Below are 22,397 nucleotides of genomic sequence, written 5' to 3'. Positions count from 1 at the left end.
TCAATCGCTAAACCAGTTCCTGATGAAGGGTTGCAGCCTAGTGTATCCAACACGATTTTCCTCCAGACACTCCAGTCTACAGTCATGGTTCAGATCCATGTGTCGTAAAAAAAATAAAAAGGAAAAAACAAATTTAAAAAAGGCATTTGTTTGACACTGCTTTAGACCTTCCACTTTAAAAGTCCTCTGCTTTGAGAGAACAAACCTTGAGTTATTTATACGGTATTGGAAGTATCCTGAAGTATTGAAACTTGGGAGCTGTTTTCCTACAGTCTCATAATAGGATTTCTTGTAAACTCTATTTTTTTCATCTTAATTTTTGGGGTACAGCACATTAGTTTTTCAAGCTTTGCACTGCAATTGTGATTCCTAGAAATGTATCTCCTTGGTAAAATGGAAGCTTTGCGCATTCACGGTGCTGCAGAACCCAGGAACCTCAGGCTTCCTGGATTTAGGCTTACCATGAAATTTAATTAAAAACAATGGTGAAAACATTTCTAATACATTTATGATGTGGAATTTCTTTTTCTTTTTTTGTTGAATTCAAATGCATCTATGCAAGTATACAGAGAAGATACTAACGGACATAAATTATATTGTTTTGCTGTTTCTTTACCATCCTTCAATGTTATGGGTCTTTAGGGATGAAGTACACCAAAGTCTGGCAATTCTCATCCCTATTTAACTCACTAGCTATCTGAGCCAGAGCAGTTCACAGCCTATGTGTACTCTCCTGCCACGTTTAGCTATTCAGATCTATGTTCTTCAGTGTGCTTGGGAAGTTGAACAAGCTAGGATTATTTAGAAATGTTGTTCTGCTTCTTGATTGCAATAATGCTACTTCCCTCATCAAAGACATTTTGATTGGAAATCTGCAGTGAGAGTCACAAAGGACAATGTTGGTGTAATTAGGATGCTAAAATAACAGTGGCAGAATGTTGGTTGAGCTGTGGGAATGACACTCAAATACTGGGTTTCATACTCTGTATTTACAATGGCAGTACACCTTCCGACATGTTTTGTGATAGCAAACATCTGCCACCATTATAAGAGAGAAAGTGGGGCTTATTATTCAGGCAGTAACAACAACTTTCAGAGCTGCCAAGCAAAAGGCAAAGTTGTGATGACTGGGGCCCAGGAAAGCCCACATTTGTGGACTTCTACCCGTATCTTTTTACCCTTAGAAAAAAGTCCTTCTGTTACCCTTTCCCAAACCTCTTTTTGGAATTATTCTGCTCAGGAGATTTTGATGGAAAAGTTAAGAGAGAGAGAGCTAAGAATTCCCTTCACAGTATCATTTATTTGTTAACCTTCTCTTGCTTTGATTTATCTAAGTGGTTTTTCTCCTTGGCAGTGACAGAAGGAATTACTTTAGAGTGTTTCACTCATTTTGATAATAGTTATTCTTTATATTATTCTGTGGCTTTGTTTATTATTCTGCTTTTTACGGCATCATAGCTTGACCAGTTTGGAGTATAGATATCTTGATATCTTAGTGGTCATATTTACACTGTGGCCAGCCATTAGGGAAAGTTTGAGAACAGTGTTTCCCAATTATATAAACCTATCGAAAGTTTACAAACATATATATATATATTTTAAATAGATATATAATATGAACATACTGAAAGTGGACTCCAGTGTGGAGCCCCACTAAATGTAAGAACAGGACCTGAGCCAGCTAGATGTCAGGCCAGAGCAGGGCTCTGGATCAGGCATACTGAGGAACATGGAAAAAAGCAGCTTGGTGGTTCAGAACAGCATTGTTTGGTGACACTGCTGTCACCTGCCAGTGTCTTCCAGATGATGTAAGAAGCAGGACAGAGAGGGAACTGGGGTTGGGAGCAGACAGAGTTGGACACAGTCAGAAGAATATATAATGCCTTTTATTTCAAAGTAGGTATTTGCACAGTACTCTACACAAAGCCTGCAATCATAGGACCAGACAGTGTATGCAAAATACCAGTGTTATAACCAAATTCATGGGATTTTAGTTCATGCTCATTAACTGGATAACAATTACACCTGAAAGTGTCAGTGATCTAGATCCTGCAGTCATTTTTAATTTGGAGTGTCTGCTGCTGAAGGAACGAGGACTAACTCTAATCATGAATAATGAGCAAAGCAAGGCTGGTATGAAATGCATGTAAGATTAAGGAAGAAGTCTACAGGAAATGGCAGGGATGTAATGCATCCTGCACCATGTCTACATGAAAATAACTAGCACCGTTAGTGAATACACTCGTAGGCATGGAGATTAATTCTGCATAGTAAAAAATATAGTAAAGCCATGACTTCTCCATTTCTGATTTGATAATACAGAATAAATAGCACAGTAGGACATCTATATAGTATGTCTTTAACAGAAAAGTAACTATCAAGAAACTGCCTCTATTCTGACACATTTATTCCGGGCAAGTCTGGAGATCCTGTCTCTCCTGCACACTCTTGAAGTCTTAAGGCTTCCAGTTATTTAGCATTACTTATCTGACTGCTGATAATCTTTTCCCTCTCTCGGAGGAACAGTACTAGGAGAAAAAAGATGCACTGCTTCCAAGTCCTTTTCTCCCTGTCTTCTCCCAGGTCCTTATTCCATCAGTTTCCATGTATGTAATAATTGTTGCTGGATTAACGTGCTTTGCCCTATCAAGAACACTCAAAATTCTGTTGATATGCCTTAAAATAGATAAATGCACAGAAAATAGCAAACTCTAAATGATGACAAAGGATAGGAAAAGCAAAATCAATAGTGTTATTCGGATAGTTCAGTAAGTTGTTGGAATGTTGCTGGAGCTGACAGATTTTCCTAGTTGTTGCTAATTATGAGAAATGGAAAGGGGGTAACATTGTCCTAAAAAGAAAAGAAGTGAAGATGAAAACAGGGTCAGAAGAATGAAGAAAAAGGAACAGTAGAAGTAGAAGGGAAAAAAAGAAGAGAGGGGCAATCAAGAGAGAGGGTCAAGGCTGTTGGTAGGAACCGTGATGCCTGAGGCTGTGACCATGAGGAGACTCAGAAGCATTGTACATGTGCATGCACATTAGGCAGGTCCTTAGAGGTACCCTTACCTGGGAAGCATGGTACTCCTCTGGGTGCTTGCTGCTAGAGTAACAGTTGCTGGATTGTCTCCTGATAGAACTACTAATTACTCAGGCTATGTCTGTATCAAGGTGAGATGCATTTCTCCCACCCTTGCTCTCCTTTAGAAGGTAGTTCAGTTGTACAGCTTATGAGAAAGTTGTGGTGCCACTGTCCTGACAGCTTGTGGCATGTATACCTCTCCTCCAAGTCTGAAATCTTCCAACCATTTAGGGAACCAAAAATTGATAGCTGGAATGACTTCTTATCCTCTGCAAAATTTTTAATGCTGCAAATGTTCTCTTTCTGTTCAGGGCAAAATTGAAGTCTTTCAAACCATTCACTCCCTAATGAGGTCCTCTGACATTAAAGCAGCTATAGGCTTTCCTGAAAATTTGTTTAAAATCTGACAAAAATACATCCTTGAGAAAATGTTAACAAACCCAAATTTCTTGGGGTAGATTTTTGGTTTGACAAACTGATAACGGACAAAAAAAATTAAACATTTTGTGATCAAGTCTCTTTGAACTTTCATAGATCAAAATATAGTTTTATGTACAATGCATCAGAATGCAAAATTGTTTGAGAACCAGTTTATGAAGAGAGAAAATGAAGGACACTTAATGAAGGACACAAGATGAGTTATCTTGTCCAATGAAAACAAGAAAGTAATTTCCACCAAAGTTTATAGCTACTGTCCAGTTTCTTCTGAGTTTGTTCTCAGCTAGCAGAGAAAAACAGGTTATACCCTGCAGGATTTTGTAAAAGAAATTTTAAAAAATTGCTCTGCATTTCAAACAATTATAGCTGTGGGAAGGTTTTTATTTTTCTTAAATTTTTTAAATCGAGCTATTCCAAAGCTAAATTCTGTGCCATATTTGCCTACACACTATCCCTTTCATGTAATTTCACTTAGATATAGCAGCTAAATAAAACAGTGATGTAAAATCCCAATGGAAAAATAGATCTAGCTAGAGTAATCATATTATCAACACATCAGCTCTGCAAAACTCTGTCTTGCTTCCTTGCACAAAATGACAATTTAAAGTATCTTTCCAGAAGTCTCCTGGGAGATTATCGTATTTTATTCTCTACTTAGGAAAAAAAAAATCTTAGACAACCTATTAGAAGTCTCCTAGTGAAATACTTGCAGTTCAGTTTGGCATTATATGCCAGTTTCAGAGAAGCTGAAATGTAATTTATTTCATTTTACTTTCATCAGCAAGTAAAGGTCATCCATCCAAAACCAGCTTTTCTGGATGCACACATTTCATTTGTTATCATTTTAAGTAACACAGAGTGCAGTCAAATTCCAATATCTGTCAATCTCATGCAAGTTCTGTTAAATAATCTTTTACTTTCTATTTAACTGCTTATACCATGAACATTGAATAAATGCTTGCTTGGCATGCGAACAAACAGCTTAAAGCAGAAAGACTGCTTTTAAAATGTAAGGAATTTTCTAACTATTTAATGATTAACTGAAAACTATATTTTCCAGTTATTATTAAATTATTTGGAATCTGTAAATCTTCTGCACATGTAGCTACACCTCTACACATCCAAAGTAACTCAATATTTAAAACTACCCCTCTGATAGTCAAACATAGTCTTTCTCCTCCTCTGTTGTAACAATTACTAATAACAGGTGTCATTGAGAGCTCACTAGGAACTACAAACAAGCACAGAAATAATTTGCAGACACACTGACTATGCTAATTAGGCTTACAGCTAAGATGTCTTGTCAGGTTATTTCTGTTTCTTTTGCAAAAATACCAGGTCTTGGCATGTTTAGTTATTCTTGTGACTTTGTTGCTATGGTTGTTGTCTGCATTAGTGATCTGCTTTGGAATCATTGCAATTCTGAAATAGACTCCCTGGCTACTTCCCTTGTCGGTCTGGTGGTTCAGTTCTTTACATAATTTAGGTGTGCAAAAACTATTTTCCTTTCCAAGAACAAGTAGTGAGAGGCATGGTTTCAAAACTTCTGCAAAAGTTCATGAGGATATTCAGCTCCAAACCAAGAAGAGGGCTAGGCCACGCTGGAGTCCTGTAGCATGAACCCTGCCTGCATTCAACCACAGAACTTCTAAAACAGCCAGAGCTCCTACAGCAGCCTGAAAAGGTTCTCATACTTCATAAAAGGCCATCCATTTTATAACATGCTATATATATGTTTTCTTCTTCACTACAAACTACCACCAGCAACTGCATCCTCAGGGTGTTTGCCATTTCTTCACCATGCAAGAAATAAAATCCTGAATTCACTTCAAATACATGCTCAAACAGATTGACATAAGGTAGAAATGACACCTAGGTTTTCAATCTCAAGTTTCTAGTTAATATTTTTTGTTTCTAACAGTTTGAAATAAGGAATTTTTTTGTGCTACATGTTTAAAGGAAGCAAAATACATTCCTTTAATATGTATATTACTCGTGGTGTATATATCTATTATGTAAGCACATGTTAGCTGCCATCTGCTGATTAAACCAAAATGAACACCAAACCAAGTTACAAAATCTCCTCCCACCTTCATATATATTGGTACAATGCCTTTGTTGTTCTGTCTTGGCCAAACTTTCTCTAGTGGTAAATCAGTCTGCAGGATGAATATATCTCTGGAAAAAAACCCACCTCTATTGCTGAAGGTCCTGCAACATGATCTGGTTAGTGAGAGTGATCGTACACAGAAGCTGTGTTCTGCTGCAGATACATTTTTCAGCCAGGCGTCCAGTCTCAGCGCTGCTAAGGAAGCAAATTGGATGTGTTCAGGTCCTTGCCTCACTCTCACATGCAGAACAGAGCAAAACAACTACGAGTGCATATTCCCACATATTCTACTTACACTTTAATCTTCCCTTTTGGCATTGCCGAGCATAATTTCTGAACAATAAATAACAACCAGATGCTAAGGTGTCAAGCATGACATAGGAACCTGAATAACTCAGAAAATAATCAGAAAATATGTAGAAAAAAATCTTTGAAAGACTTTATTCTAGCATGTCCTTAGAATTTTTTTTAACACACTCATAAATCTTAGACCTTTTTATTGGTTGCTAAAATTAATCTACTAGAAATAGTTGGTTGAAAACAATTATATCTGACTTCTTCATGACTCAAAACCTAAAAGCAAAGAAAACTTGAAAGAAACCGACTGGTAATAAAAAAGAAGCTGATGATAATTGCTGATGCTGAAAATGCAAAAAGGGACGGAATATGAATGAAAACTAAAATAGAATTTTATAATCTTATATCTTTAAAACTTTCTATTCATATAAGTTACGTCAATAAACATGCTTGTTTGCTTAATGGGTAGTAAATCCACTCCATTCCCCCATGACATATTTCATCAGCATTCTAGTCTGAGTGACTGCCTTCTTTTCCCTGCTAGAGTTTTTCTGAAAGTCTAAAGGCAGATTTCCCATCTCCAGTTATTTATACAGAGGTCTCGTGCATCTCATGAGATGCAATCTTCAGGATTGCAAGTTCGGCTTGCTGCTGTGCTTCTTGTTAAAAGAACTATTTGAGAGCAATGCCTTCTTTCTCACCCTCTCTGATAAGAGTCAAGATATATAAGAAAGAAAAAGATCTTATTTCTAATATAATAATCCCTGTCTCCACTTTCTACCTCCTTTTCCCATCCACTCCTCCTCGGCTCAGTGCCTTAGTGAATTCAATGCTCTGTTTTCCTCTATTCTAATTGCCAGGATGGCAGTAATAGTCACTCCATTGCCCCCTGCACACTGCAGAGCAGTCACTATATTGCTGCTGTCACATTGCAGCACATCTCATCAGGGCAACACAACAGGAACACATCTCATTAGGACCACTGTCTCTCTCCACAGCCAGCAGCTTGGGCAGTGGTGCCCGATACGTTCATAAGGATATGTCTACCTGTGTATATACCACATATGCACAGGTGTATTTAAGGGTGTGGACACAAAGAAATATAAGTATGTATAAGTATGGTCAGTCTTCATGAACGAAGATTTGGGAAAGGTCATTACCCTTGGAGCCTGCGCAGTGGATTTTTAGGTGAGACACCGTGTGCGCTGAACTGAGCCCACCCTTTAATCCTGAGGTTCAACTGCCGGGGCCAAGCGAAGCTTGGACGGTGGCAGCGAGGTCCTCAGGACGTAGGTTTGTTTAGAGTGACCTTCTCTTAGATGGATGGCCTTAGAGGGCTGCCGAGCTCCATCTGCCCGGAGGGGTTCCCTGACTGGGAATCGAACCCGGGCCATGGCGGTGAGAGTGCTGCATCCTAACCACTAGACCACTAGGGGGCCCCCACAAAGAAATATAAAGCATAATTGATAAACACATTTCAGGGAACCTATGTGCTACAAATGCCACATAAATAGGGTATGTGTGTGTATATGTATATACATATATATATAAGTATGTATTAATATTTATAAAATGTTTCAGGTGTGAAAACTGAGAATCACTTCTAACAGGTGATTAAATCTTTCCTGAAGTTACAGACTGTGTGTGCCAGTGTATTTATCTGTATAGGGGAGAGCGTTTGTTATTTGTACCTTGTTCCAGCATTTAGATTCCCTGAGCTCTGACTTACATCTCTTTTGTTGTCTCCTGGGTGGCCTCAGGTTTTTTACTTCTAAGTTAACTTTAATCACAAAGGAATAGCTTTTGAGCCCTTTTTTTTCTCTTCTTCCATGTTGCTGCAATCAACTGAAAGAACAAAACCTTAACCATACTGAAATTAGTAGAACTTTTTCCAGTGTTTCTGTGAGCAAGATTTCATCTCTGATACTCCTTATCTTTCAGCAAATCTAGCTTTGTTGATAGAATTTCAATCTGTAGTTCTGCAAAACAGATGTGGTTTTTCTTATTTTAAAGATCAAGAGGTCATTAACTTTAATCTGATTAAATCTCCCATTTCCCTATAGTAATTTACCCCATCAAGAAAGTTAGGATGTGTTTTCAGAGACTTGAAACTGTGCCTTTTGCAACCGGACATGCCTATCTCATATTGGTCTTTTTAGCCACCAACGCGCTTGCAACAAATGTGGGTAGAGCCCTTCCCAAATCTTCGTTTGCGAAGCCCAGCCATGATGATGATGAAACAAAGATACATAACAAAGATATCTGATATAAATAAATGTAATATGACTATTTTCTAGTGAAGTTTGTTTGAAGGAAAATATTCTGTCCCACAAACTCAACTGTTTTGATGCAAATTTAAGTCGTAGTTGTCAAATACCTGTTCAAATTTTCATGATACTGCAAAAATTACTTTATCTTTCTAGGACTTGATTTCCACCCCTTCTTTACTCCACATAAGGCAGTTTCACTAATAATTGTGCTTGTAAAACTCCAAAAGATTCTTTAGGAAAAGACATTTCAAAAGTCAAAGTATTGTTATCACTAGAGCAGCATTTTATTTTGCTTGTATGGTTCTTTCAATTGGTATAGATTTTAAAGTATTTTATTAAAGAATGGGAAACTTCATTACTCTCATGCCATAGGTATCTATGAAATATAAAGTGATTAATGCCTAACTCAAATTAAATTCCACTCAACTAAACTCAGGTTAAAGTGATAGAAAAGCTGGGAAGTCCTCCTACCACTTTGTTGTCTGTCCTATATATGAGACTCATCAGGGTACCAGAAGGCTCTAATTGCCCTGGTAAAACTCTTCTGTCCTTCAGCAGACCAATGTGCTTGTCAGTAAGATAAAGAATGCCTAACATTGTTATTATTTTTTTCAACTAAACTCCCTTTATGAGAATTTATGATAAATATATATTCTAGCAGGAATTCTTTTTACTTTGTCTGAGAGTAAGTCTTTGTGGTACTTTAACATTTGTTTTGTGTGACATTTGACCTCAACTGATCACACAAACCAAAGGCTGCACTCAAAAACTAGGTTTTTGTGCTGAGCCTTAGCAGGTCTAGTCCTTAGCCCAAAAGCTTCATTAGGGTGACTACCTATCTAATGTAGGAAATCAGATAGGCACCTAAGAATGGAGGCACACGCCACAAAGCAGTGGGAGGCTGTCCAGAACAGGACTGGGATGTGTATTCTTCCATCCTTCAGCAAGACACATACAGTGCTCTGAAGGAGTGAATCCTCCTTGGAATTCATGGCTGGGAATCCTCACTTTAGAGCAGAGAGCTAGTCCCTTCCTTTTATGAAGAAATTGGGGAATAACAGCTTTTGAAACACAATCAGGAAAGCACTCACAAAATACAGACTGTTTTTTGTGATCTTTCCAATAAAGGAGATTTAAGCTGCCTCTTCCACCATCTCTTTACAGGATTATAAACGGCATAGGGAAGAAAGCTGAGTCTACGCTCTACTGTTGCAGATGTGCCCTGGGCATAAATCATTAGGGAGTCAATAGGCAGGAGGCAGAAAGAGGTCAAGGGAAAATAGTAGTGCCTTGATTAGCAACTAGGCCACCAATGAGGAGGAAAGGATTCCTCACCTCTAACCCTAAAGCTCAATACACATTGTAAAATCAACATCCCTTGCTGTCTAGGAGCTAGAAAATCCTTAAGGAAATTGAAATATCAAGCCTGAATTACTCATGCTGAAGAAAGATTCATATCTAATAGGTAATAGCTTCAATTGCTGCAAAAAGGACTTCATCCTATGCCTGTTTCTTTTAAATTCAGACAAACAAAAAGGAGCTGCTACCACTGCATTTAGGATGGAGTCTGCTCTTGCAGGCACATCTATATCCTCAGGCCTGAGAGCTGGGGTAATAGCTAGTTTATCGATTTTGAATGGCCCTTCCCTGTGAAGAATGAGCCCCTTCTGGGGATATGCTGGCACCAGGCAGCTAAGAGCACAGGAGTCTGTAAGGCAGAGGGCCAGAGAGAGTTTAAGCATTACCAGCCCTAAGAAGAGAAGTTTTCAGGGTTGGATTTTCAGAACCAGATACCCGAATTTCCCTTGATCTCTACTAGTAGTGCCTGTTTCTGATTTGGGGCTTCTTAGAAGTAAGGATAACCCAATCAACCAGGAGTTTAGGTCCTTCATATTCTTTTAGTCAAATTAGTCCTACCCACATTTGCTAAACTGTGTTAACTGCATGGAGTCACAGGCTATTTGAAAAGGCCTGCCATCAACTTTCTTTACACCGGTGTCTTTAAAGGAATACAGAATTAAGTAATGCTGACCTGGTTTTTTTACACTTTTTCAATTTATTTCCTTTGCTCCCCTGCTTTTTCCCTCTATTTCCTCTTAGCTATCTCTGCAGACTTTCTTTAGAAAGCTACATTCTGGGTAAGATTGCTATATAAATTCTTCCTCATATATTAAGAAAAAAGGAAAACTTTCTTTCCAGTTTTTAAATACCTAGTTTTAATATGTACAGTAAAGTTGTACCAGAGAAAGACCATGGGCTGCAAACCATAAGATGGAAAAAAGACTGCTTGGCAAAAGATATAGTAAAAAAATTTACATTGAATTGTTACTGTAGTGGCAAAAATTTTGCTAATTCATTATTGATTTTTTCTCCTTTCAGAGTAGAATAATATATGACACTAAAACCTTGTAATTGAACATTAGAATCAACTGCTTTAACCTAACACTGCAAATATTTAACTCCACTTTATAACAAGCATAAAAGGAAGACATCAAACTAAGAAATAGCAAATAGCTTGAGTCTTTTCAAATGAAGTATAATCTCTGCACTAACTGCTGTTCTGCTTTGTACAATGTATTGTCAATAGCCTGTGCAGAATATTCTTCACTCTCATATTTTAACCTTGAGAGTTGCTTTCAGAGACATCGGTGTATATGTTAACCCAGATAGGAAGTAGTAAAAAGAAAACATCACCTTAGAACACGTAGAACATGGTTGTAACTACTGGAGGATTTTTTCAGATATTTGTTCCTTCAACCCATTCCTCTTTCTCAACTGAAGGATTTCTTTTTTTTCTTTCTTTTCTATGGAAAAAGTCTTTTCAGTGACTTTTTTAAGCTTTACATTTCTTAGCTTGTTATACTAGTAGTTCCACCTCTCTGACGTTCCTTTTGTTATGCACACAAAGAGACACTCCAAGAAATTAACAACTGGTTTCTCTCAGCTGCAATTTTGTTTTCTCAGAAGAGTGTGCAATTTGAGAGGCTTAGGGATTATTTTTGTTGGTTTTATAATATATGCTATCTAAAATATGTATTATTTTTAAATATGCTTTCATTCTTGTTATGTCAAGTTTTAGGTTTGGTGAGATTATATTTTTGCTTCTGTTTGTGTGCATGCATACCTTTAAAATTCTTATTAGGAATGTTTCTGAATTTACTTTGTGGGCACTTAGATCAGATTCTTAAAACTCTTCAGTTCTTGTTTTCAGTGTCCAAACTTGACTAATCTTTATGGTGAGTTACTAATTTGTTTGCTTCAGCAAGACACAGCATTTCATTTAAGAGTCTTTGTTTATAATCACCTTCTATTTTACACCTACAGCTTATTTCTTTGAAATGTTTAGCACTACCAACACAAGTCAGCTTGAAATCTTAACTATTGATACACAGTGGGAAAATGATTGGTGCTGTTTTTCCATTGTTTTAATTTAGTGTTGGTGTCCTTACACTCACAAGTGCTTTACAATGCATCACTAACTTAGATTGCACTTTTCCCAGATGGAAAATAAGCAGCCATTGGTTTAGGCACCCAGTACCTTATTATATGGATTTGTATTCTCTATACACAGACTTTAACATGAAGTCTTGAGTCACTGATGGGCTTTCAAGAAAGCCAGAAGTGAGGAGCTCTGCTCAAGACATTTAGACAACAGTGAGCAGAACCTGGATAAGGGCTCTTGGCCATCCTGAGTCCTGTTGATCAACACTTAGTTACCTCTTTGTTCAGAATAGTCAAGAAACACAGTTCTGTTTGTTATGTTTGTAAAGCAAATGCCCATCCTTCCACCCTGTGAGGAAATTTAAAAATAAAAAAAAAAGAAAAAAATCTTATTTGCAAATATGGATATAAATTTTTAAAATGGCCTATAAATCATCACCTCTCTTCTCCACTTTGACTATATTAGTACATGGCATTCTCACTTTCAGCCACAGGGCAAACTGAAACTAATTTGAGCACTTCAGTTGCTTTCTTTTCTCTCTAGGGTAGTTCTCCCTCTAGCATCTAGTATCCATGGCACATAAGACTTTGCAAATTAAAGCAAGAACATTGACCAGCATCCTAAAAAAAACAGTTACGTCAGTACAGATCCCAAACCCAGAGGTATAATGAGTTTCTTAAGGAAAAGATGCTAGGCAGGCAGAGAAGTGAAATGTTAAATAGAGATCAGATTATGGGGATTTTATGGTATTTCACAGAAGCCTCTCAGGCTTTCTTTCTGACCTACAGAGCCATCTCAGGAGTTATGTTGCCACTGGCAAAATCCTCCAAATCGATGCAGTTGCATCTAAAAAAAAAAAAAAAAAAAAAAAAAAGGCAGCATTAAATCCCAATCAAAATTTTGGGCTTGCTTATGCAGCAAGATACAGCAATGTAACTGCACATAGCCTCTAATCATATCTGCACAAACAGCTGGTGCTTAGAACTCCAAAAGACTTGCTTTACCACAGAACTAATATACTCACCAGTAAGTGTTCAATATTATAAGCAGGTATCCTCTGCTCTTTCCCGATTCTGATTTGTCTGTTTCGCATGAGAAGGTGTTTTTCCACTGTACTAGGGAACTATGTATTAGGAAATCAGTCAGAAGCAACTGTGATTCTTGGATGGGGAGTTTAGCGTATGTGCACAGGAATGCCTATGGTTCTTCTGCAGCTTCATGCTCCATCTTGTTTGGCTTAGTTCTCACTATTTTCACAGCTACTGTGAGTTGATTAGGACTTTCTGATGGTCTGGTGGCCATCACAAATACATAGCTTGTGTGCAGGTATGTTATCCATATTTAGCTGGCTAGCTGCAGTTTTGCAAGCCAGTCACAAAGCTACTGAAGAGCTCTTTCTGCAATTCTGGCAGAAATAGAGAGAACAGCAGTTTACTGTTCCTAAACCACATGGAAAGAAGGGAGGAAGAGACCACTTGCTTTTGGAGCAGCTTTTCTTCAATCAGCTTGATTTTGTGCAGAGCCGTTTCAGAGCTTTGAAAAAAGCATGGACTGGCTTGTGCTGCATAACTAGGATGAGCTTTATATTCAAGAAGAAAAGCACTTTCCTGGCAAGGCAGATAAAGTTTGCTACTAAGCTACAGTGGTGAAGAACTCTATTTTCATAGCTAGCACAGAACTGAAGGCCACCACCCCTTTCACAGATTGCCATCGATCATAAACTAGCTGTGATGTGGACCAGCAAACGTGGAAGTTAAGGTAAAAAAGGTTCTGTCTCTGTATGTTACCAAGGCTGGCAATGCTGCTGAGGTTCTGATGGCTTTGCGTGCGTTTATTTTCCAGTTGTGCCAGGGAAGGAATGAAGAATGCTTATGTACTCTCTGAGACAAACTTAAAAGCTCATAATTAGAAAGCAACACAGCTGCCACATGGAGTATCCTGACACTAGCACCAGGTTGTCTGGAAAAGTTTCTTGCTGATAAGACTTTATTTTTTTTTTCCATATGTGGCAGTGGGGGTGGATATTGGGTCACTCCAGTATGTACCACAGTTCTGTAGCCATTTCTGTCTGCTATTCTGAGAGACTCAGACTGAGACATTAGTCTCTGGCTAATGTCACAGAAAGAATCTACTGAGCTGTTGCATAAGCAGCTAGAGAGTGACAGTGTGTGACTGCCATGGGGAGAAGGAGAAGATAGATGACAGCCACGGGGGAAGGCTGGGGGCTGCTGAGCCATTGCAGAATGGTGTGTTGCATAGCAATTTGGAGAAGGAAGCTGAGAATAGGGTTTTCTTCAGCAAGGCCTGAGGGGTCAAGACTCAGTCACAAAAAAGCAGCAGTACCCCACCTAGCAATTGATAGGAAGCTTTAGGCTTAGCCTTTGAAAATAGGGACTTTGTTGTTGCTGTTGTCCACACAATTTTTTGCTTTCCTTCACATTTTCACTGTGTACAGTGTGGCTATTTTGTAATTTGCAAGACAACTTTCAAGATAGGGGATATTTTTACTCATTTATTCAGAGCTTCTTTGCAGTTTTAGACTGCCAGTTGTATTCTTATTAGGTACATGTTATAAAAATCTGTGATTTTATTAATATTATTTATTAAATAATTATTATTTATAAATTATTTATTCATAATAATATTGTTATTGCATTGTTATTTATAAAACTGTTTATTTTATTAATACTATCACTGAACACAAGGCTGGAAGAAATCGAGTGAGGTCATCTAGTCCAGCCCTAGGACCTGGAGGCACAATCTGATCTCTCATTGCTTAGTGGTGCTTGTCTAACCTATTCTTACCAGTCTCCAGTGACAGCTTTGGCACCACCCCTAAGAAATCTATCTTAATGGCTACCTGTCCTCAGAGTGCTCTTAGATTATTTTTCTAAAACTGTTCAAAGTAAAAATTACCACCGCTGAATAAAAAGCTTCTAAACTGTTCTCAAAGTGCAAAACTGGAATCTGAGGAATTGAACAAATAACCCGAAAACAAAGGAGGTGGAAAGGGGAAGAAAAAGAATGTTGTAACCAATAGAATAAAAATATGCAGTCTGAGATCAGTAGCTCATTCAGCTTTTAGCCTTTTAACTGTATGCAGCTCTGTTTAGCCTTTTCATACTGGGCTGTTTTCAGAAATCCATGGACAGGCATGGAAATGTGTGGAAGCAAGCCTGTGTCTGGATAGTGGGGAGGAAAAAATCCACCATTCTGGTTGTGACAGAGGAGGCTTAACTGAGAGTAGTGAGAGTTAATTCCAATAAAGAGAAGCACTCTTCAGTCTTGGAGACCTAAAGCAAAAGCAGTTTGGAGCATGTCCATACAGCAGTGACTTGGAGATAAGAAGTCACAGGATGGCTATCCTGAGATAATCAAATTTCCTTTTAAAATGCAGGTGAAAAAGCTCCAGCTGATTGGGAACGTGGTCGAAGAAAATACAGCTCTTCACATAAATGCAGATATGCTATGTCCAAGGCTGGTAAAACATGCCAGAGGACAGGGAGAACAGTTTCAAATGAGCATTCTTCTAACAGTAACAATTGTTTGCCTGTCATTCCTGTCAGTTCCCTCCGCATTCAACTGTCCTTTTATACTCCTGGAGTATCTACCTAGCTAGCTGTCTGCTTCTAAATGGGCCTCTGACACCTCTGTTAGCCTCAGTGTCCTTCTGCTCTTCAGTCAAATCCACCGTAACAGAAACATCCACTCTGATCCCGGGAGTGATCCTCAGACGCTATCGTGAGGTTGTTAAGTGTTTCTACTTGAGTGATCCTGAGACCAAGTAATGATCAAGACAAAAGTTAGCCCTGAATGCTTAAGAATTCTAAGATGAGTAAAGTAGTGATTTTTTTATTCATTATTCAGTGTCCATGCTTTCAAGAATCTTGGCTTCAGCTTTCTTTTAAAATACTGTCCTTTTCCTTTGGAAAATCTCAGTATTAGACTAGTAATGAATGTTATATATCTGCAAGTCGTGATGTATTTTGGGCTACTGACAAAACCTTGAGAAACCAGGGAAATTTGCTGTAAAAATATACCAGGGGCGTTGATATTATTGACCAGCAATGTTGCATTTTCTCCTGCCTGCAGTGTTACATAACCAGAAAAAAAACCATATCTGGAATGACTGAGAAGTCTCAGTTGCAATGAAGACATGATAAAACACTTTCCATAAAATTCTGTTTTGTTTCTTAATGAACACAATGCATTCACAAAATAGACATATTTTTGCAAGACTTGTCTGGTATACTTGGTGTTAACATTGCTGGTACCCCATAACTATCTCCCATTTTTTGTTGCTGCTAAATGGAGTTGCTTGCTGATGGAATGCCAAGTTTTGCAGTTAAAAGGAGCCTTGCTAAGTTTTGTATGGAGAAAAACACTCTTGTACTGATGAAATACTATACTTTTAACTTGGGAAAAAGCACCTAGAAAATACTTGCTATGCCATAACACTCTGAAACATACTTTATAACAAAACTATCAAAAGCACAGAATTCTTCCAGCTGGCAAAAGTCTCGGTAAACACGTCTCTTTGACAAGGTTTTCTTTTCAGAGTCTAGCATGCATGGGGGAGGGGATCTGCAAAAAGGAAATTTGTGATTCTGTGGTAGAAGGAAAACCATGAAAGAGGAAGGGTGAGCTAAGGTTACTTGGCTGGATGTCTTTTAACAAATGTCTCCTCAGTATCACCTTTATAGTGAGAATTACAGTGGGAGATTGATCATTATCTTGGGCAAAAAAAGAGAAGAAGGAAATAAAGAAATATGGAAAAGTCTTCAGATTTTGGAGAATATTATGAAAAAATATTCTACAGATTTTAGTGGACCATAACCTATATGTCCTAGCAGTACAGACAAGTTGCTTCTCAAGAAAATCCCTTCTAACCCAAACTATTTTTTTATGCTGTGAAAATAGTGTTTCTTAATAAGTGTTTACCACATACCTTCACTGTACTTAATTGCTTCCTGTCTGTGTACAGGACTCAGTCCCAAAAGCCATGAAAGCAGAGTTTGCTGTTCTATTCCACAAGTTCCTTAGTCTGCCCTGTGAAGAAACATAGGCACATGAGTTCAAAGAACAGCAAAGCTATGAGAGGAAATCAATCCATAAGGGACAAAAATAGGTAAACCCACCTGTTTAACATTGTGAGATGTTAATACTGGCACTCGGGGTAGCAGAAACAACAAGCGTTTATCTTCACATTGGCACTACAGTTCAAAAGCTTCCTACACGAATGCAACACTCTGGACACACTAGAATTTCAAGCAGAGAAAAGTATACACAACGTCTGGTCATTTCTATGTAGCAAGAATTGCCATGTGATGATGCAGGGGGGTTTATTGGTTAGAAGAGGAGCTTAGTGTAAAATAATCCCTATCAGAGGGACTTGAGTCAAGAGGCTTTTAACTGGAGGGCGACTGTGTTACAAGGCACAATGTTAAAGTCCTTTTCTGATTTTTCATCACACTTTTCAATTCCTAGAAAATGATCAGTCCCTGTGAATAGACACCTCTCCCAATCTATTGTCAAAACTCAGCTCATGCTATCTGTTTAGTGAAAAGCTGTACCTATTCTGTGTGTTGGTTTCAATAACACAGAAACAAAGAACAGCATTACATGAATATCAGCTCAACCTCATGTTTTTTCTTTGAGTTTTATCTCCTAGAGTTGTTCAACCTAAATCCATTCTTCCTCAGAGATCCCATTCTTGCTTTCGCTGTAGAAAGGCAAGGAAGCAAGGAAGCAGTCTTTGGGTCTCATAGGTTATAACCTCCCTTCTAGACATATTTGCCAGCAACAATCAACATAGGCCAAAAAAAGCCAATGTGATCTTGCCGTAAAGCCATATATTTCATTCATAGGGATTTAAACTGATGATGATAAGTGGAAAAGCCACAGACACAAAAGTTCCTCTTCTTTACTCTCCTCAGGATCATTTTGCTGAATGTAGAGAGGACCAGCTAAACTATGTCCTAAGAAAAAGGGCCTAGACAAAAGCACCAGACTCAACATACCACTTACATTTTATATACCTGTATTAGGTGTTTGTGCCCAGGTGCTGACAGTGGGGACTGCCAGATGACCTCTGTGGAGAGCAACCAGGGCTGCCCCTGTGCCATACATGGCCAATTCCAGCATGCTCCCACACACCCACTGCAGGGCACGGCTATGCCCTGCAGCCAAGGTGGTTGCACCTTTGGGAAAGTGTATTTAAGAAAGGGACAGCCAGTGGGGAATGAGGGGAAAAAATGTGAGAAAGAACCTTGTGAGCACCAAGGTCAGAGAAGAGGGATAGGAGGAGGTGCTCCAGGCACTAGAGCAGAGATTCCCCTAGAGCCCATGGTGGCCTGGGGAGGACCCCATGCTAGAGCAGGAGGATGTATAGTGAAGGAACAGCATCCCATAGGGAGCCCAGGTTTTTTTCCTGAAGGAACTGCATCCCATAAGAAGGGCACAGAGGAAATGTGTGAGGAGGAAGAAACAGCTGAGAGGAATCATTGGAGACTGATCACAAACTCCTATTCCCCATCCCTGTGCCCTGCTCAGGGGCAGGGAGGAAGTGGAGGAGATGGGAATGAAGGAGGAATTTGAGCCTGTGAAGTTGAGGGGCAGATATTATTTTAATTTTTGTCTTTGATCTATTTTAAATGGCAATAAATTACATTATTTTGCCCCAAGATGATTCTGTTTAGCCTATCACAGTAAGTGGTAAGTGATCTCCCCATTCTAACTTCAACCTATAAGAATTTCATCTTATTTTCTCCACTATTTTGTTGAGGAGAGGGAGTGAGAGAATGGTTGGATGGGTGTCTGACAGCCAGAAAAGGTTGACCCACCACAGTAACTAAAACCAGGATTAAGACCATCTGCCTTCCCAAAACAAGGGGAGATATTGTGGAAAAATCCCTTTTCCTCAAGGTACAGTGTTAGAGTAAAGCTAAGCATGACATTCCCTCCTCTTTCCTTTTCCTCAACAATGAATGTGAAAACATTTCCTTTGTAACTGTAGTGCTACACTCACGTATTGGTTTTTACACTCACAAAAGCAGAACAGTTATGTGGTATTAATGGATCTCTGAATCACATTCTACTATGCCTTCATTCTGAATTTAACTACTTATTTCACAGGTAGGAGGACATGAGTTATGAAACTGGTTTAAAAGGCCTGAAATTCACTTTCTGCTTTCTGTGACTACATTCAGGAGCAAAGGTTAGCAATAAACAACCCCTGACTTTGTTAGGTTTCACAAAAAACATATGGAAGACAAGTTCTGAAAAGAGATTGATCACTTCTCTCAGGAAGAGACAACCAGAGAGAGGACAAAGGAGGCTATATAATAAAGTCCTCATCTCTTTTTCCCTGTGGAAAAAAACAATACCTCACAAAGATGCAGCTATCTCTACATTTCCTAATTTTTAACACAGGACTGTGGCATAAAAACTTAAATATTTAAGGACATCTTCTTATTCTTTTTTGTTTATTGTTCTCTATGTGGGAACTATGTGAGGCTGCACAGGGGAAGCCTCTATTGCTGCTTTCCTTCTCTAGTTATTTTAGGAGTCCTTTGGAGAAGGCATCAATGCTCATGCCTATGTAGCCATAAGGCATGAACTAGTTTTCTAATAACAGGCTTACTGATTACAGAATTAAAGTTCTAGTTCCTTTCGTTTTCAGTCCTCTAATCCTATATCCTCCCTATACACAAAAATATGAATGGAATGCCGATGTGCAGCATGTTATTCCTTACATGGAGACAAAGATAGAATCAAAGGGTAATTGTGTCTGTATTGTGTGTCTCAAATGCTTGGCCTAGGTTCTGAGCAAAAAAAAACTTCTCAATATATATACTGATTCACATCAAGTATGAGATGTATTAAAATCCTGGTTTCAATTAATGTCAATGAACTTTTAATGTGAAGAGGAGAAATATTATCACTTTGTCGTGCATGGCAAGAAAGAACTCATGCCCTCTCCATTCAAAGGAGATTTCTGAGGTTACAGATCATTGCTATAGAAGTTCTATTCATTTTGATATCTGATTGCTTTAACAGGACATATATATATGTAATTTAAGACCTGATGTTTTTTTATCTCTTTCTCTTCCTCTCTTTTTTCTCAGAACAAATTATGACATCGACATCTAAAGGAATTTTCCGGCCATTTTTTATTATCTTCATTGTCCTTGGTTGTTTCATGGCATTTATATTAATTTATATCAAACCAACAAATAGCTGGATTTCTGGTCCTATAGAATCAGCCAGTTCAGTTTTGAAAATGAAGAACTTCTTTTCTTCCAAAACTGATAATCTTAATGAAACTACTGTTTTGATCTGGGTTTGGCCATTTGGCCAGACATTCGATTTAACATCCTGCCAGACAATGTTCAATATCCCTGGGTGCCATCTGACTATTGACCGCTCGCTATATAACAGATCCCATGCTGTTCTCATTCATCACAGAGACATTAGCTGGGATCTGACTAATTTACCTCAGCAAGCCAGGCCACCATTCCAGAAGTGGATTTGGATGAACTTGGAGTCTCCAACTCATACTCCACAGAAGAGTGGCATTGAACACCTCTTTAACCTGACCCTGACTTATCGACGTGATTCAGATATTCAGGTGCCTTATGGCTTCATGATGGTTGGTACAAGTTCCTTCACATTTGAAGTACCAAGTAAGGAAAACTTGGTCTGTTGGGTTGTAAGTAACTGGAACCCCGAGCACGCTCGAGTCAAGTATTATAATGAGCTTAGCAAATACATTGAAATCCATACCTACGGACAAGCCTTTGGAGACTACGTCAATGACAAAAACTTGATTCCAACTATCTCCACTTGCAAATTCTACCTTTCCTTTGAAAATTCAATCCACAAAGATTACATTACTGAGAAACTTTACAATGCTCTTCTGGCTGGATCAGTACCAGTTGTACTGGGCCCTTCCAGAGAAAATTATGAGAATTACATTCCAGCAGACTCTTTCATACACGTGGAAGATTTTCTCTCCCCCAGAGAGCTGGCAGAATATCTTTTGATGCTTGACAAAAACAACAAGATGTACCTTAGTTATTTCAACTGGAAGAAGGATTTTTCAGTGCATCTTCCTAGGTTCTGGGAATCACATGCATGTCTTGCTTGTGATCATGTGAAAAGACACCAGGAGTACAAGTCCATTGGAAATTTAGAAAAATGGTTTTGGAATTAATTTGTGTGTGTGTGTGTGTGTGTGTGTGTGTGTGTGTGTGCACTTTTTTGAAGAAGCCAGAAGGAACTTCAGTCCAAGTGGAGAGGAAAGGAAAAGAGAAAAAAAAGGAAGGAAAAGAGAATATTTTGTCATGGTTTATCAGCTGTTCCCTCTTGGCTATCCTATTTATATTTTGTAAGAGATTTTAAAAGATCAGCAACAGTAGTCATCAATACTTAGTTTCAAATCATAATAGACATACTAATTATGTGCACTGAAGAATATTTGATTGTTTATTGTGAATTTAAAACAAAATTTCCCACATTTTCTGTGAAATATGTCCCAGTCTTACACCCCAAGTAGTAATTTTTAACAATTGTTTTTTATTTTTAACATTACATTTGTTGTTTAACTATTTGGAAAATGAGGAAACAATTTTTAAATGCCAGAGAAAACTTTAGGAACATAATTTGCTATTCCAGTCTAAAATGTGTGTAATATATCAAAAGACAGTAAAGTTTCATATGTTCATTTTACATTTTAAGAGCACAGTAAAGTACAATACCTAGCATTACTGAAGTGTCATTAATTGTCCCCCTTTTTAAGGGTAATGAACTATAGTTTTTTAAAGGTATTAGAATAGTAGACAGTTTTAGTTTCTAAAAATAAGATGTTTCCTAACAGATAGTCCCATTATGTTGCTTGAAGAATATATCTGTTCTTACCCCCTAAAGAAACAATAAGTCAGACACAGAGAAAATGACCAATCTTAGAGACCAAAGCCCAGATTCATCCAATTTTTGTTTTCAAATGCAGCATGCCCTTAAGCTCCATTGTGTCTCAAGTATTATTAACGTGAACCAGGGCTCTAAGTGGTGTTACACCAATACAGAGGTAAACAGATTTTAATAAAGGTATTTGATTACATCAGCCTCATGAACTGAATTCAGCTGGTAATAATGGATTTTTGAAATAGCTTGCTGAGAAATTTTAGGAATTTCTCTTGTATAGTTTCTTGAATAATAGTGAATTTTTCCCCAGTTCTGTAAAGAAATGTTGAACTTTAATTGTAGCGGAAAATGTGATGTTATGACTCGTGAAAGGGGGATAAAATGACTAAACAGTTAATTTTCTGAAAGAAATATGTTCAAATTCAGTAAATAAGCTATCAGGCTGACATATTCAACCTTTCAGCTTACTATGCTAATGAATTTTGGGGTCTGAGAGTATTTTATATGAAAAAATGCACTATTCAGAGCAGCAGTTTGCTATCAATATTTGATAATATGAGTAGGTTCTTAAGTACTAAATTTGCTCTAATAGCAAATACGAAATTGTGATTATTGTCATGATTGTTTAAAATGTCTGCTTTTAATGTGTCATTTGATTTTAATCCTTCTTTATTTCAGCTAAGACATGAATATATGATTGCCATATATATTTATACGTACAAGGTTGGTTTAATGACATAAATGTATGGATATGTTTTGGTATCAAATGAAAGCCAGTTAGCTTGGATTTTCAGGTCAAAGTGCTACAGATCACACCTTCTACTGGAAAAAAAGAAA

General features: G+C 38.0%; 1 protein-coding gene across 1 annotated transcript; it reads left to right on the top strand.

Moving 5' to 3' along the window:
* Positions 1-19,768: 19,768 nt before the first annotated feature.
* On the top strand, positions 19,769-21,763 carry FUT9 (fucosyltransferase 9). Its single transcript, XM_008931992.4, has one exon. The coding sequence runs from the start codon at positions 19,771-19,773 to the stop codon at positions 20,848-20,850; it is 1,080 nt and encodes a 359-aa protein (XP_008930240.1). The 5' UTR covers positions 19,769-19,770; the 3' UTR covers positions 20,851-21,763.
* The last annotated feature ends 634 nt before the right edge of the window (positions 21,764-22,397 follow it).

Source organism: Manacus vitellinus, unplaced genomic scaffold, assembly GCF_001715985.3.
Source record: "Manacus vitellinus isolate BGI_N305 unplaced genomic scaffold, ASM171598v3 scaffold_4_pilon, whole genome shotgun sequence".
Lineage (NCBI taxonomy): Eukaryota > Metazoa > Chordata > Aves > Passeriformes > Pipridae > Manacus > Manacus vitellinus.
Note: the sequence above shows the minus strand (reverse complement) of the source record. Positions and strands in the feature narration are given on the sequence as shown.

Excerpts from the sequence above, each read along its gene's own strand:
- FUT9 (XM_008931992.4), top strand. The coding sequence starts at position 19,771 with ATGACATCGACATCTAAAGGAATTTTCCGGCCATTTTTTATTATCTTC.